The sequence below is a fragment of the Physeter macrocephalus genome, chromosome 4, assembly GCF_002837175.3.
Source record: "Physeter macrocephalus isolate SW-GA chromosome 4, ASM283717v5, whole genome shotgun sequence".
Lineage (NCBI taxonomy): Eukaryota > Metazoa > Chordata > Mammalia > Artiodactyla > Physeteridae > Physeter > Physeter macrocephalus.
Window position 1 is genome coordinate 131,547,260 of NC_041217.1, and position 14,227 is coordinate 131,561,486.

The 14,227-nt window shown below is 45.0% G+C and overlaps 1 protein-coding gene across 1 annotated transcript; it reads right to left on the reverse strand.

Annotated features, from left to right (window-relative positions):
• Positions 1–528: 528 nt before the first annotated feature.
• Positions 529–13,593, reverse strand: LOC114486063 (uncharacterized). The gene is made up of 4 exons (XM_028488185.1): positions 13,504–13,593; positions 12,632–12,712; positions 2,000–2,247; positions 529–1,678 (listed from the first exon to the last, which is right to left on the reverse strand). The coding sequence occupies exons 1-4, from the start codon at positions 13,591–13,593 to the stop codon at positions 529–531; spliced, it is 1,569 nt and encodes a 522-aa protein (XP_028343986.1).
• Positions 13,594–14,227: the final 634 nt, after the last annotated feature.

The following is a 14,227-nucleotide window of genomic DNA, read 5'->3' on the forward strand; positions in this document are numbered from 1 at the left end:
TTATACCCAGGAAGGCCCTGCAGGTTCCTACTCCATTTCAGTTCCCTCTTCTCTTCGATACTCCTCAATCCTGAGGGGACTGGGGCGACGACCGCTCTGGCTACTTCCTGCTGAACAGGGGCGATGTCAATTCTTCAGGATTAGAGGAGAGAAAGTCTTGGACCTTCTTTTCAAAGACTTCTCAGGGCTTCCCTGGTGGCACAGTGGTTGAGAATCCGCCTGCCGACGCAGGGGACACGGGTTCGTGCCCCGGTCTGGGAAGATCCCACATGCTGCGGAGTGGCTGGGGGCCCGTGAGCCATGGCCGCTGAGCCTGTGCTCTGCAACGGGAGAAGCCACAGCAGTGAGAGGCCCGCGTACCACAAAAAAAAAAGAATTCTCAAGTCCCAGGCCTAGCATCAGTATTTTGCATTATGAACACATTATCTCTCTCTTTGACCACTTTGTCATAGCATCTGGACAAATATTTGAAAATTAATAAACACATTAAAAAGAGGATGATGATCAAATGGAGCCTTGCAACAATACTCAAAAGAGTCCCCCTATTCCAGATAGTACCCAGGAAAATAAGTCCTGATGCATGTCTTCTTTATGTACATCCTGTAACCAGGTAGCCTTTTGAATTATTCTGTTGGCTCGGGTTTCAACTTCTCCAGAGGTATTGATGTATGTACAGCATGTGGTATGAGCCACTGCACATACTCCTCCTTGTTTTGCCAATAAGAAGTCAAGGGCTATTCTATTATCCAGGACCACGCGAGCCAATGAGTTCAAAGATGCTTGTTGGGCTGCAATACTTTTAGCTATGTCCTCAGCAATTTGCCCAATTGTGGCAGATAGGTTATGAATCATATCTCTATTGACATAAAGTCTGGCAGATGGTATGGGGCTGCCAAAAATACTTTGTCCTATATTGTCATCATACCCTTCCAATATCTCTCTTTTAAGATGTGTGTTTGATTTAGAGAGGGAAGTGATGCTCTCCAGGCTGTGCAAGGAGAAAGGGATCCTAAAATATCCCAGTAGGCATGACCCTTCAATTTCCCAGCTGTCTAAGCAGTGAAATGCCCATCCTTGTGTTGGTGAGTCAGTCCCTGTGCCACAGACAAAGATATATCCTGGAGGAGAGCAAGTTATACCTCCCATGGTAGTGTCATCAATTCTTTCATTTTTGGGGAGTGCAGAGATTATGTTATCAAGCCAGGGGTCAGAGCCACTGCAAGCCTTCCATAGTCCGTTTACATGATATCCAACTTGTCTGGCTTTCTGGCATAAATTTGTGTCATTTTTAGCCCTTACACATTTGTCAAGTGTACAATTCAGGGGATTTTGGGCATCACATTTTTTCAGGAGAAATTTGAGGGACCGCGGGGGACCAGTAGTAACTTTTCCTCCAATGGAAATTACTTCAGACAGGTTGAAGCAAGGTGTTGGGATATTCTGAATTTCCTGAATTAGATGAACTTGGAATGTGAGGCCTGAAGGAGGAAGATTATAGTAGGTTATGGGGTCTGGCACAGTATAAAACTCAGTTACAGGGATCACATGTGGGATATAGTTTTTGTGGATGGTTTCAGATTTCAAATGACATATCCAACAATTACTTAAATTCTTACCTCTGGCTATACTCTGAGACAACCTAATGAGAGTATTTTCTTCCCAGGAAGCAGCAGACACCAGTGGGATGAGACAGTAAAGAAAAGCAAGAGCCATCATTACAGTTCGGGCCAACAGCTTGTCTGGGAAAATAGCAGTGACCCTAAACTTTGGTATTAACCCTATTATCACACAGGTTAAATCAAAATAGAGCAAGCGTTATGTAATATCACAACAAATTACCGGTTTGATTGACTGCAATATAATCACAGGTAAAATGATTAGATGAATCAAGAAACAAGCACAGGGATATAAGCAAATAATAAATCAGAAAAATGCTCCAGCCAATTACAAATGTTATTATGAATGGCCACAATTCATTCACTACTTATCTAAGATACTTTCTTTAATTTTAACTGAAGCCCCAGTCCAGACTTGTAGGAAGGAGCACTGGCTTTCATTCAGCGTTGTGGTTGTCTTTTCTGTAACTGCCGAGGACTGTGGACTTGTAGTTGGGTCAGAAGCCAGCTTCAACCATGTGCAGTGGATCCACAGCTTGACTCCTGTTGATTTAACAGATGAGCAAGTTACTAGCAGAACCTGGTAAGGTCCCACCCACCATGGCTGGAGTTGGTTCTTTGGGTGTACATCCTTTCACGTTATGAAGAGCACCCAGTCTCCAGGTCTAAAACACTGGAAGCACTTCTGTCTTTCTGGCATTGTCCCCTATTAGTCTTCCCTTGTTCACTCTGGATTCCTTGATCTTCCTCCTGTTCAACAGGCACCTCCTGCTTGAGGACCTTGGCATTGGCCACCTGATCCACTAGAGGCAGCTGCTGTTATCCATGCTCTTCCCTCAGACACCCACCTGGTTGTACGTGCACCTGCTTCAAACCTTTCCTTAAATATTGCTGTCTGAATAAAGCTCACCCAACTACCCTATTTAAAACTACAAACCACTTCCTGCTTCCCAATATGCTGACTCTGCTGTTTTTTTTCTGTAGCACTTATCACCATGTAGTATGTCATATATTTTACTTATTTGCTCTCTTTATTATTTATTGCCTGTCTTCCATCCATTCCACCAATATAAATTCCAAGAATGCAAGGATTTATATTTACTTGTTTTGCTTATGTATCCCACTTGTAGAATGAATAAATGGATGATATTCCTGGCCAGAAAAATAAATGAATGAATGAATGAATAAATAAATAAATAAATAAAAATAAAACACTGGAAGGGGACATCTGTGGGAATCATCATTTTTTTTAGTAGCAAATTTAAGAATAGCATTTAAAACTAATGCCAGTGTTTGCACATATCTTACAGTGTCCACTTCTTTTACCTTTTGGTCATATATCTGGCCACCAAACTGCTCAGAATAGAGGAAGGGTCTCCCATAAAATATTTCATAAAGACTCACTTGGAGTCTACTTCTAGGACCCATTCTAATTCTAAGCAGTTCAACCAGTAACACTCTCTCCCAGGTTAAATTAGTTTCTTGACAGATTTTAGCTATCATCCTTTTTAAGGTGTGGTTCTTGTTGATCAAGGCCTCCAAGATGCATGCAAATTCCATTTTATTCCACATATCTGAGATACCTCCTGAATCACATTATCAATAAAGGTGCCTCCATTCTCACTCTGAATTGAGCTGGGTAGCCCAAATCTAGGAATTATCTCCTGGAGCAAGACCTTTACTCCCTCTGAAGTTTTTACACTCTAGCAAAGGAATGCTTGTAGCCAGCCTATAAAGGTGTCCGTCATCACTAGTACATAGTGAAAATTTCCTTTAACTTTGGGCATGACTGTAAAGTCTACTTGCCAAACTTCTCTCAGGCCCTCCCCTCTAACTTAGACTCCATGTAGGGTAGGGGAGTGCCAGTGCTGGAATTACTTTTAGCACAAATCTTACATTTTCGTAATATTATTTGAATTTTCCTTTGCACATTTGGTCTTTAAATGTACTCCTGAATCCACTGGATACCCATAATCAGTGCTCAGGCATATTGATCCAAATATTTCCTCCATTAGATATTCAGGAATTGAAAACACTCTTTGATCATTTACCATTTGATCCTAGATGGGTAAAATCAAATCCCAATTCTGTGAACTTTCAAAGTTCTCAGGTGAGTATGTCGGGCTAAACTGGGTGAGGTGTATACTTAGGAACAGAGCTATAACCGAAGGTGTTTTGCTCCTGGCTATCCTAGGCAATGCACCACTGCCACCTCCTTTGGCTTGAGCACTGTGTCTAGCAGTTTCAAAACTTCTTAAGGGCATGTTTGATTTCTTTTCTTTCAGAAGTGAGCAATCTCTCTTTCCAAATTGCCCCATGTGCATTCACAACTGAAAAGGCATATTTTGAGTCAGTATAGATGTTAACTTTCATACCTTCACTGAGATGTAAAGGTCAAGTAAGGGCAATAATTTTAGCCTTTTGGGCCAAGGTACCTGATGACAAAACTTCTGGTGCTAGGATCTCCTGTAGGGTTACCTCTGAGTATCTGGTTTTTTAGTGTTGGTGGTCCATGAAGCTACTTCCATCTGTGAACACCTCCAAGTCTGGATCTCCCAAGGAAACATTAATTAAGTCTGAGCAGCTGCTCAATGACCTGCATAAATCATACATGAGCCTGCAAGCATGGGCCACCCAAAAGGGTGGAGAGCAGAGTGGCTGAGTTCAAGGAAGACACAGTCTTTTGAATCACATTAGGATTATCAAGTAAAATGGCCTGATATCCTCCCAGTGGCCTGAAGTGAGCCAATATCCATCCTTTTGTTCCAACAGTGGCGGCACATAGTGGGACATATGCACCCTGCTTGGCTGTTCTAGAGTGAAATCCTCTGCTTCTTGCAACAAATCTCGAGTAGCAGCTATGACACTCAAATATGTTGACCATCCCTGGATTATAATGTCCAAAGTCTTTGAGAAATAGGATACTGGGCGTTTTGTGTTTCTCAGATTCTGGGTCAATGCCTCCAGTCTCACTACTTGTTTTTCATGTTTAAAAAGATCAAATGGCTTTTTCAAATCTGGCAAACCCAGAACAGGGGCAGTCAGTAGATTTTCCTTCACTGTTTGGAAGGTCTTTGACATTGTCCCGTCCCCACTAAGGGCTTATTGTCAGCCCCTTTTAGGGCCTCATGCAGTGGCTTACCTATTAGCTTAAGTTGGGGATCCAAATGCAGCAGAATCCTGCCATTCCAGGAACCCACGCAACTGTCTTTGGGTGGTGGGCACCTTCACCCAGGCTACTGTCTGCCGGCAGTCCTGGAGCAAATTCCTCTGGCCTTTTGTCAGTTTGAATCCTAGATATTTCACAGATGGTTGGGAAATTTGGGCTTGTTTCCCAGAGACCTTATAGCGTCCTTTGGCCAGAGAGTTCAAAGTAGTCCCAGTGTTTTTACCAGAGTTCTTCATCTTGCTAGTTGTGAAGGTATCCACATATGTGAGCAGAGCTCCCTCCTGTAGCTGGAGCTCCATTATGCTTTTAGCTAGCACTTTCGTGAACAATGTGGGGTGGGGTTTAAAGTCCTTTCAATACTGCCCAGTAGTATTGTTGTTTGCTTTTGTTTTCTAGATTTTCCCATTCAAAGGCAAATGACTCTTGGGATTTAGGACTCCCAGGGACAGAAAGAGACATCTGTTAAGCCTAGCACAGTGAACCAACAAATGTCTCCGGGTAAGTCAATGAGCAGAATATAGGGATTTGGGACAACAGGGTGAATGAATATCTTCCACTATCTGATTTATGGCTTGTAGGTCCTTAAAGGCAGGATGGGAGCATTGTATGGTGACAGGGGGGCAAATAAGCTTGCATTTAAAACAGGCAATTATAAAAGCCTGGATCACTGTTTTGCTTGCTCCTTTAAGGGGTATTGCCTTAAGCTCAGAGCCTGAGTGTCTGGCTTCAGTTTCACCTTTACTCTACAGCCCTAATGGCTCTCCCTGGCCTACAGTAGCCCATGGTCCCAGGCTTCCCTGCTGCAAGATGTCTTCAGGAATGAATGCTGGTGGTGACTCCTCCATACTTTGACAGAAGAGGGCTGCCTGCAAGGCACCGGCTAGTTCCGGTGGTACCTCTATATCCAGTTGTCCAGGTGTGAAAGTCAATTTAGTATTGAATTTACTTAATAAATCTCACCCCAGCAATGGGACTGGGCACTCTGGCATGTACAAAAAGCTGTGTTTTAAGTTAGTAGCCTCAATCTGACAGTCTAGAGGTTGCACAAGCAGTTTTTGGAGAGGCTTCCTGGAGACTCCTCTCACCATTGTGCTCTTTTGGGTTACCTAGTTAATCGAGTGTCCAAAGCAGAGCAAGTGGCTCCAGTATCAATCAGAAAGTCAATTTGTTAATTTCCCACGAATGGGTTACCCAGGGCTCCTCTTGGGAAGTGAGATGGAGCCTGTTTCCCCAAGCAGACTCCCTGCCAGGCCTTCCTCACTCTGTCACTTTCAGTTATCCACATCATGAACAATGCTTTTTCCTCCTCCTCCAGTTTCTTTTTTGAGCTGGGGAAAATTTCCTTCTTGGCTTACAATAGGCACTGCTGGGGACCCACTTTAACATGTCCCTTTTTGGGGTCTCCCTTCTGGGGGCCACCCTTCACTTTCTTGGTTCCCTGTGATCTTATCCGCTGCTCAGATGTCTTGTTCTCCCTTTCTCCCATGAGTGCAACTGCCAAAAGGGCCATCTGCTGCTTCATTTAACAGGTCTCTTTTTGGTCTGTATATCCTCCCGACTGTGAAAAACTGAAAGCAATTTCTACCAAATGAGATATGAGCAGGCCAAAAAGCCCTTCTATGTTCTGCAGCTGGGTCAGTCTGAGCTGTAAGGTCTGATTAACTAACTTGAAATTCTCTGGATTATCTGGATCCACATCTATATATTGGCAACATGCCCTATACATTCTCTCCAAAGACTCAGGGGTTCTCCTGTGGCAGTTGGCACACTCCTTGCACCTTATGAAACCTCCTGTGTTGGCTCTCCGTTTTAGAGCCCTGCTAAGTTGCACTCCCTGCCATGCTCAATTCGAGCTTTATCTCCTAGGTCATTCTCAATCCCTTCCTGGATCTGTGGTGGGAATTGCATTTGCTGCTGGTGCTTGGATGGGTTTGTTAGGGGCAGAAGCATGCATTCTATCTGCCTCTTCTCTAGCCTTTTCTGTCACCATCCTCCTCTCTTCCTCAGCCAACAGGGGAGTTAGCAAACTCTGAACATCAGCCCAATTTGGGCTGTGGGTGGCAAAGATGGAGAAGAATAAATTTTCCATCCTGGTAGTGTCTTCCCAATAGGTTAGTATATTATTTTTCCAATTAAACAAGTCTGAGGTTGAAAAGGGAGAGTGTATCCACATGAATCCTGCTGGCTGATCTTGGGCATTTATTCCTCCAATAGGAATCTGCCTCAGTGGGAAATGCTCTGCCTGAACAATAGTAGTTCCCTGGCCAAAATTGGTGCCCTGTCAGGTACAAGAAGGACACCAGTCTGTTTTCCTCAGCTCCTGCCAGAGCAGGTGGGGGTGAGTTGGCTACTGTGGAATATAGGACCCTGGCGATTGCTTCCACATTCTGCCCACCATACAGGGGCAGTTGTGGCAGAACTCTAGGAGCATTTATTTGTTGAATTAATTCCTTGTCTCTTGATTTCTGAGAATCTGGTAAAGCTTTTAATATCACCTTACTGGAAGAAATTCCTTTGTGTATAATAATTCTATGCATGATACATTTTTCTCTGAATAGGCTCACTTTGATACAATAGTAGAAAAGGCTCTTCATAAGAAACATCATCCCATTTTCACATTATATACTATACTCCCCTTTCACAGTATAGTTCTAGTTGAAAGGTAGTGTTATAATTTAGAGAGACTTTGGGGGCCAGTGTTCTCCAGATCCTAAAGAGTACTGAGGCCAAGGAATGTTACTATAGAACACCATTTTTTTTCCTCTTCAGAGGTGCATAACTAAAAATTTCCCAGTTCTGCTGAATATACTCTAACAGGCTACAAGATGGAACAGAGCTCTGATTACCCATCTTTAGTTGTTCACAGCTTGTGCTGTCAAATATCAAGGAGGCCAGCAAGCAAACAAACACAAGGCAGCTCTCAAGGTTACAGATTCCTTAGTCCAATACAGAAAATCCTCAAAATCAATGCCCTGCCACAGACAGAGCCAAGTGCCTAAAGAAAAATTACCCTGGTTCCATCACACATGAGCTCTGCTATTTAGCAGAAACATCTCAAGCAAGTGCCTTGTTTCCTTCACCATGAAAGCACTGAGGACCGTCAACACCCAGGTGGTGGCAGATGCTAAGGGCTGTCCCTGAGACAAAGGTGCTCAGAAAGCTGTTGGACAGAATCTTAGAGCCACCTCCTGTCAGGGACAAATGTGCCACAGTCAAGACACCTATTTGGGATGGTGGTCCCTTCATGGTCACCAAAATTGTTACATAATTGAACTCAGGTTCGCTTGCAACAAAGTCAATCTATTGACACCAGGCTGCGGTGAAGGAAAAGTACAGTGTTTATTTGCAGGGTGCCAAGCAAGGAATTCAGATCCTTTGAGCACTGGCTACCTATTCTCCTTGCTTGGTGCCCTGCAAATAAATGCTGTTCTTTCCTTCACCACAACCCAGTGTCAGTAGATGTATTGTATTCTCTCACCTCGAGAATCTACACCAGGAGTAAAACCACCTAGACTTAACAGTACACAAAAAAAGGTTTAGCACTGAGCTTTTTGTGACAAAAACTCAGAAAACAATGCCCTTTAATAAGAGAAGGATTGAGCCAAAGAAGCCCTATGCCCACTGAGGAGTCAGAGGTAGGTGACTATTAGTGACTATATCAGAGACACAATGCACTGGTTAGGGATGTCCTGGATATATCAGAGGAAGAACAAGCTGCAGAAAATGCAGATAGTACAGTCCTGTTTTTGTAAATAGACAAAAAAACCACAGAAATGAGAATGGACAGTAAACAGATAAAAACATGCTCAGTTTTAGCAGTCAAGGGAATGCTAGCAAAGCTGGTTCCAGTGCTGGAGAAAGCTGATGATGGCTAGTCCTGGGCCAAATATCTCCCCTCTCCACCTTGAGAGGGGCAGCAGGAACTGTTAGACCTTTTGGGTAATTAAAATGTGAAAAGTAGGGCTTCCCTGGTGGCGCAGTGGTTGAGAATCCGCCTGCCGATGCAGGGGACACGGGTTCGTGCCCCGTCCGGGAAGATCCCCACAACAGTGAGAGGCCCGCATACCAAAAAAAAAAAAAAAAAAAATGTGAAAAGTATACAGTAATGTCAGATGTTGGGTGGTCACAGAGAGCGGGGTGGGAATATGAACTGTTCTTTCTCTTGAGAAAAGGGAGTCCACAAAACCGCCAGCAAATTCAGAAAAAAAAAAAATCACACTAAGAACAGCGTGCCTATTCTGAAAAGGTAATTCAGCATAGAGGAAATGCAAGTAGATAATAAACATATGAAATGATGGCAGTCACAAGCCAAGAAAATCAAAGCAAGCTGTTTTCCACCCCTGATTAAGGGGAAATTGGTTTATAGTGGCCCAGCCTTGCAGGAAGGCCAGGTGAGTCCCGGAATTGGAGACTACGAAACACAGCCAAATTCAATTTATGATTTGCTCCATTTGAGGCAGGAGACAGATGGGCCCCCAGGGCAAACGGTTGGAGATTCGTTCCCTGTGGACCGATACTCCAAGAGGAGAATAACACGACAATTGAGAGAGGAGGCAGGGCGCTGCCCAGAGAGAAGATAAGAGACCACATATTTCTCATTCTCGAAGTCAGGAGACCTCCCTGGCTACACATGTGCAGAAAGGCTCCCTGGAGGTCAAAAGGGAGGGGGCACAACCCTATAGTAAGTGATGCCAAGTCTCCCCATAGGCCTCTTTGGTGAAATCTGTCTTGGCTAAGAGATGTGCACGCATACATGGGAGGATCCTGAGATATACCAAATAGGGACTTTGAACAAGGCAAATCAAAAGGATTAGCCAAAGGAAACCTGGAAGAAATCTCCCATATAAGTGATTTAAACTGCCACAAGGGGGCGACTCTCTCTCTGTCTCTGAGTCCGCCCGTGTGTCTTTCCACAGGTACTGTACTCTTTTTCCTCCTAATAAATACTTTACTTGTTTCACTACTTTCCGTCTTTGTGGAAATTCTTTTTCTGCAAAGCCAAAAGGGCCAGGGCTTTGTCACTGACCACTGGTCTAGTGGCTCGGGTTCGGTGCTCTCACCGCTGAGACCTGACCTCAATCTCTGGCGGGGGACTGAAACCCTCTTCAAGCTGCTGCAGGTTGAGGCCACCCGAGATCACATTTATTGCACACAATCACACACGCACCATAAGTTAGTCACACAAGTAAGGGGGGGGGGGCTTCCCTGGTGGCACAGTGGTTGAGAGTCCGCCTGCCGATGCAGGGGACACGGGTTCGTGCCCCGGTCCGGGAAGATCCCACATGCCGCGGAGCGACTGGGCCCGTGAGCCATGGCCGCTGAGCCTGCGCACTCCGCAACGGGAGAGGCCACAACAGTGAGAGGCCCGCGTACAGCAGAAAAAAAAAAGAGAGAGAGAAGGGGGATCCGGAAGGAGGCAGCACTCATGAGTGGCGCCCCCGAACAACGGGTCTTAAGACTAGGGTGAGCAGGAAGTCACAGAGCTTCCAGCCGCATAGACTCGGTCGCCAGACAGAAGCCTTCCAGCTGCTCAGCCCAGTGGTCTTTTTTTTTTTTAACTAATCAATTAATTTATTTATGTCTGCGTTGGGTCTTTATTGCTGTGCGCGGGCTTTCTCTAGTTGCGGCGAGTAAGGGCTACTGTTCGATGCGGTGCGCGGGCTTCTCATTGCGGTGGCTTCTCGACACGGAGCACGGGCTCTAGGCACACAGGCTTCAGTAGTTGTGGCTCACGGGCTCTAGAGCGCAGACTCAGTAGTTGTGGTGCACGGGCTTAGTTGCTCCGCGGCATGTGGGATCTACCCGGACCAGGGCTCAAACCGTGTTTCCTGCATTGGCAGGCGGATTCTTAACCACTGCGCCACAAGGGAAGCCCAATGTGGCCTCCTTTGTAAGGAGCAGCCAATAGGGAGTACCAGTTAAGCCCTGGGTGGGGCTGAGGGGGTCTTAACTACATCAGTTGCTCCTGTTCCAGTGATGTCTCTCCTTGGAACTTACCAAACAAATTCCGGACCCACATTAACACTCCTAAAATGCCACACTTAAACACTCACAGTCTAACATCGACTGTTTAAGAACAATCATCATGGAGGCACCCATAGGCCACTGCGACTCCATTTCGAACTACTTAACATAGCCTAAAGTTGTACAAGTTGAGTAAGAATCACACAATTAAAAGTCACACCAAAACATTTACCACCCGCCAACCCTCCCCACCTGCAATGCCTTGGGTGTGTGAATTGCTCAGCGTTTCTCACCCTTCCTGATTCCTGTCTCCAAATTTCGCCCTCCTCCTGTATTTTGTTAGAGCAAGTTCTTAGAACATAAAGCCGCGCTCATCACCGCACTGATTAAAAGCCTCTTGTCAAGTACAAGTTGGCACTTGCCATCTACCTCTACAAGGATTAAATCATATGCTGCTGGAGCTGCTGACTTTCAACATGCCCCCTGAAAGGAGTTCAAGGTGGAGAGCTGAAATGAGGCACTCTGTGCTCTGGGAAAAACTGGCAGAACAGATCTTCAGACAGTTATGTATTTTCAGGAGCTCATTTTATAAGCCCAAGTCTTTCATCTCCTCATATCTAGAAAAGCACAAAAATCCTTCATGGTGATGTCTGCTCCTCATGACTAGCAGAAACTTTCTGCAAAAAAATATGTGCTTGACTGCATGAACTCCCCCTTCACCAAAATCACGTATATACTGACCTTCCCCCTACCTCTTTGGAGCAGTGTCTCAGAGCTCTCTGAAATGCTGTCTTCTGGGCTGCAGTCCTCATTTTGCCACAAATAAAACTTAACTCGCAACTCTCACGTTGTGCCTTTATTTTAGGTCGACACTCTGGAGTCTTCTTAAATGCTAAGCCCCTTTTGATGATCCTGATGCCTGACCTGAAACTTGCCAAGTTTGGTCCAGCCTGGGTGTTTAAACCTTTCTTTCCACCTTAATTTAGGGATTCTGAACCCGGAGTGGATAGAATTTCAGGGTGTCTAGGATCTTGGGCAGGAAAGAGACCACATTTGTTTTCTTTCCTATCTGAATGGAATTTAGCATGATACAGTTATCAAAACAATAATTTGAGATATAGAATATGTGAGCTTCTTAATCTATTATTTAACAAGATTGAGTGGCAGATCTAAACTATATTTGAATTTTGACTTAGAGTGTAAAACTTTGTTTCATGATACCTGCAAAACTGTAATATGAAATGAAAATACCTGTGATTTCAAGCGGTGACAAAGTCATGGATTCTGCTAATAATATCAGACTACCAAAGCTCCAGGTTAAGGGTCCCCACCCTAGAATCATTCCTCATGTGTTCAGAAGGTCAATTCCCCTGATTTCACTGTAAAATATGTGTGTTCCCACACCCCTCTCCACTTCTCCAGTTACCAAGCCACTCAACTACCAAGTCTTAGCTGCTGCTAAAGAAAAACCACAGGCCCCAAATGACATCACTTATGCTAAAGCCCAGAACACCAAACCTAGGCTTAATACTTGACTTACTTGCAGTTTCCACCTTCCCCAGAAATGTAATCTTAGCCAACAAGTTGGGAATTTTCTAACTGGCACCAAGGAGGTCATGTGTCATGTAGGAACTCTCCATAGCCTGACCCCCAGAGGAAGAAGCAGTCTGCATGATAAAACTGACATTCTCTTCTCCTCAAAAGACAGTCCGGCCTAAAAATAATCTTTTCTTTCCCTAATGGCTCCCTTGTCCCACCCTTCTTCTTATTTAAAAACCTTCCATTTTGTGTAATCGCTGGGAGCACCCTTCTAGTTGCTAGATGGGATGCTGTCCAATCCGACCTTCAAATTGGTTGAATTTTCTTTTTTACCAGGGCTCACCCACTGAGGGTCCTTGTCCTGGGAGGAGGATGAGTTCTCTGCAGAGCAGGACTTGGTCTCCTGTGCAGCTGCGTTCAGGGTCTAGAATTCAAGCAAAGCCCATGATACAGAATTCAAAATTTAAGGTTTAGTATGTAGAAAAGTATCTCATTTTGCACGCATACACACACACAAAAAGATACTTTTCTAGCTATGTGTTTGCTTAAATTTATATGATTATAACAGTAAACATGTTATTCCTTTTGTTGTTTAAAAAAGGAGTCCAATCAACTGTTCTAACAATGAAGGAAATGCAGAAGAAGTTACTACTTCCAAATCTACCCCCGTCAGAAATACTCTGAAGAAATACTTTGGAGATAAAGTTCAAGACCTCATCTCTAGGTAATGGAGGAGGAGGTCCCCTAAGCTCTAAAGCTCTCACTTATACCATTGCTTCCAAAAGACACTGTCAATTTCACCTCCCGACTCTGTTTTTAAAGTTAGTACCTAAGTCCTTCCTCATTTCCTCCTGGTCTTCATTTTCTTCTCATGGCACTACTATTTTAATATCCCCAGTTTCAGGGTAAGGGATGCCTAGGAAGGTGCCTTTCTCACGGGCCAGTGAGGGACAGAGCAGTTTGTAAAGCTAGGGGGCCCCAGGACAGCGCCCACCTCGTGACCCACGCTTCTGCCAGCCTTACCTGGAGAGGGCCTCCAGCCTGAGATGCAGCCCTGAGCAAAGTGAGGAAGGAGGCTGGAGGACTGACCCAATCTTTTGCTGGCTCCTCCCTCCCCTTGCAGAGTTTGCAAATTCCTAGGCCCAATCCCTTTTCAATCTGCACCCTTTCGCTGCCTCTCCGAACATCTCATGCAGGCCTGAAGCCACTGCTGACTTCCACTCCAGTAACCTCCTGAGCTCCATCTCCAGCTCCAATTCTTGGGCACCTCCGGCTGAGCGTGTCCGACGCCCACCCCACTGCCATGACTCCAGGCTCTCAAGGCAATAAAGGCACCACTAACTGCCCTGTTATTCAGACATCACCCCAGGCGTCAACCTTGATTTCTCGCCTTCATTCAATCCCCACATTTAATCATTCCCAAGCCCTTGGATTTGTCCACTTCTTTCTCTCTCTGTGGCTCTGTAACCATGCTGAACTCCATGTGGCCTTCCAGAACAGAACCCTCCCAACTTGTCCTCTGCTTTAGTTCCTCTCTGAAGTACCTAGATAACAGTATTTGATGCACATTTCCTGAGCTGTTTTACAGATGCTAAAACCCACACCAAATGGAAGAAGTGGTCAACTTAAAAAAAATGCATAATGTGAGAATTGCGGGTTAAGTTTTATTTGGGGCAAAATGAGGGCTGCAGCCCAGGAGACGGCATTTCAGATAGCTCTGAGACACTGCTCAAAGAGGTAGGGAGGAAGGTCAGTATATGTGATTTTGGTGAAGGGGGAGTTCATGCAATCAAGCACATTTTTTTTTTTTTTTTTTTTGCGGTATGTGGGCCTCTCACTGTTGTGGCCTCTCCCGTTGCGGAGCACAGGCTCCGGACACGCAGGCTCAGCGGCCATGGCTCACGGGCCGGGCCGCGCCGCGGCATGTGGGATCTTCACG

Excerpts from the sequence above, each read along its gene's own strand:
- LOC114486063 (XM_028488185.1), bottom strand. The coding sequence starts at position 13,593 with ATGGCAGTGGGGTGGGCGTCGGACACGCTCAGCCGGAGGTGCCCAAGA. Across the intron at positions 12,713-13,503 it reads AGGAGGTTACTGGAGTGGAA|ACCCTGAACGCAGCTGCACA; the intron begins GTCAGCAGTGGC and ends CTTGAATTCTAG. Across the intron at positions 1,679-1,999 it reads GCTTCAGTTAAAATTAAAGA|GGTGTCTGCTGCTTCCTGGG; the intron begins AAGTATCTTAGA and ends TCTCATCCCACT.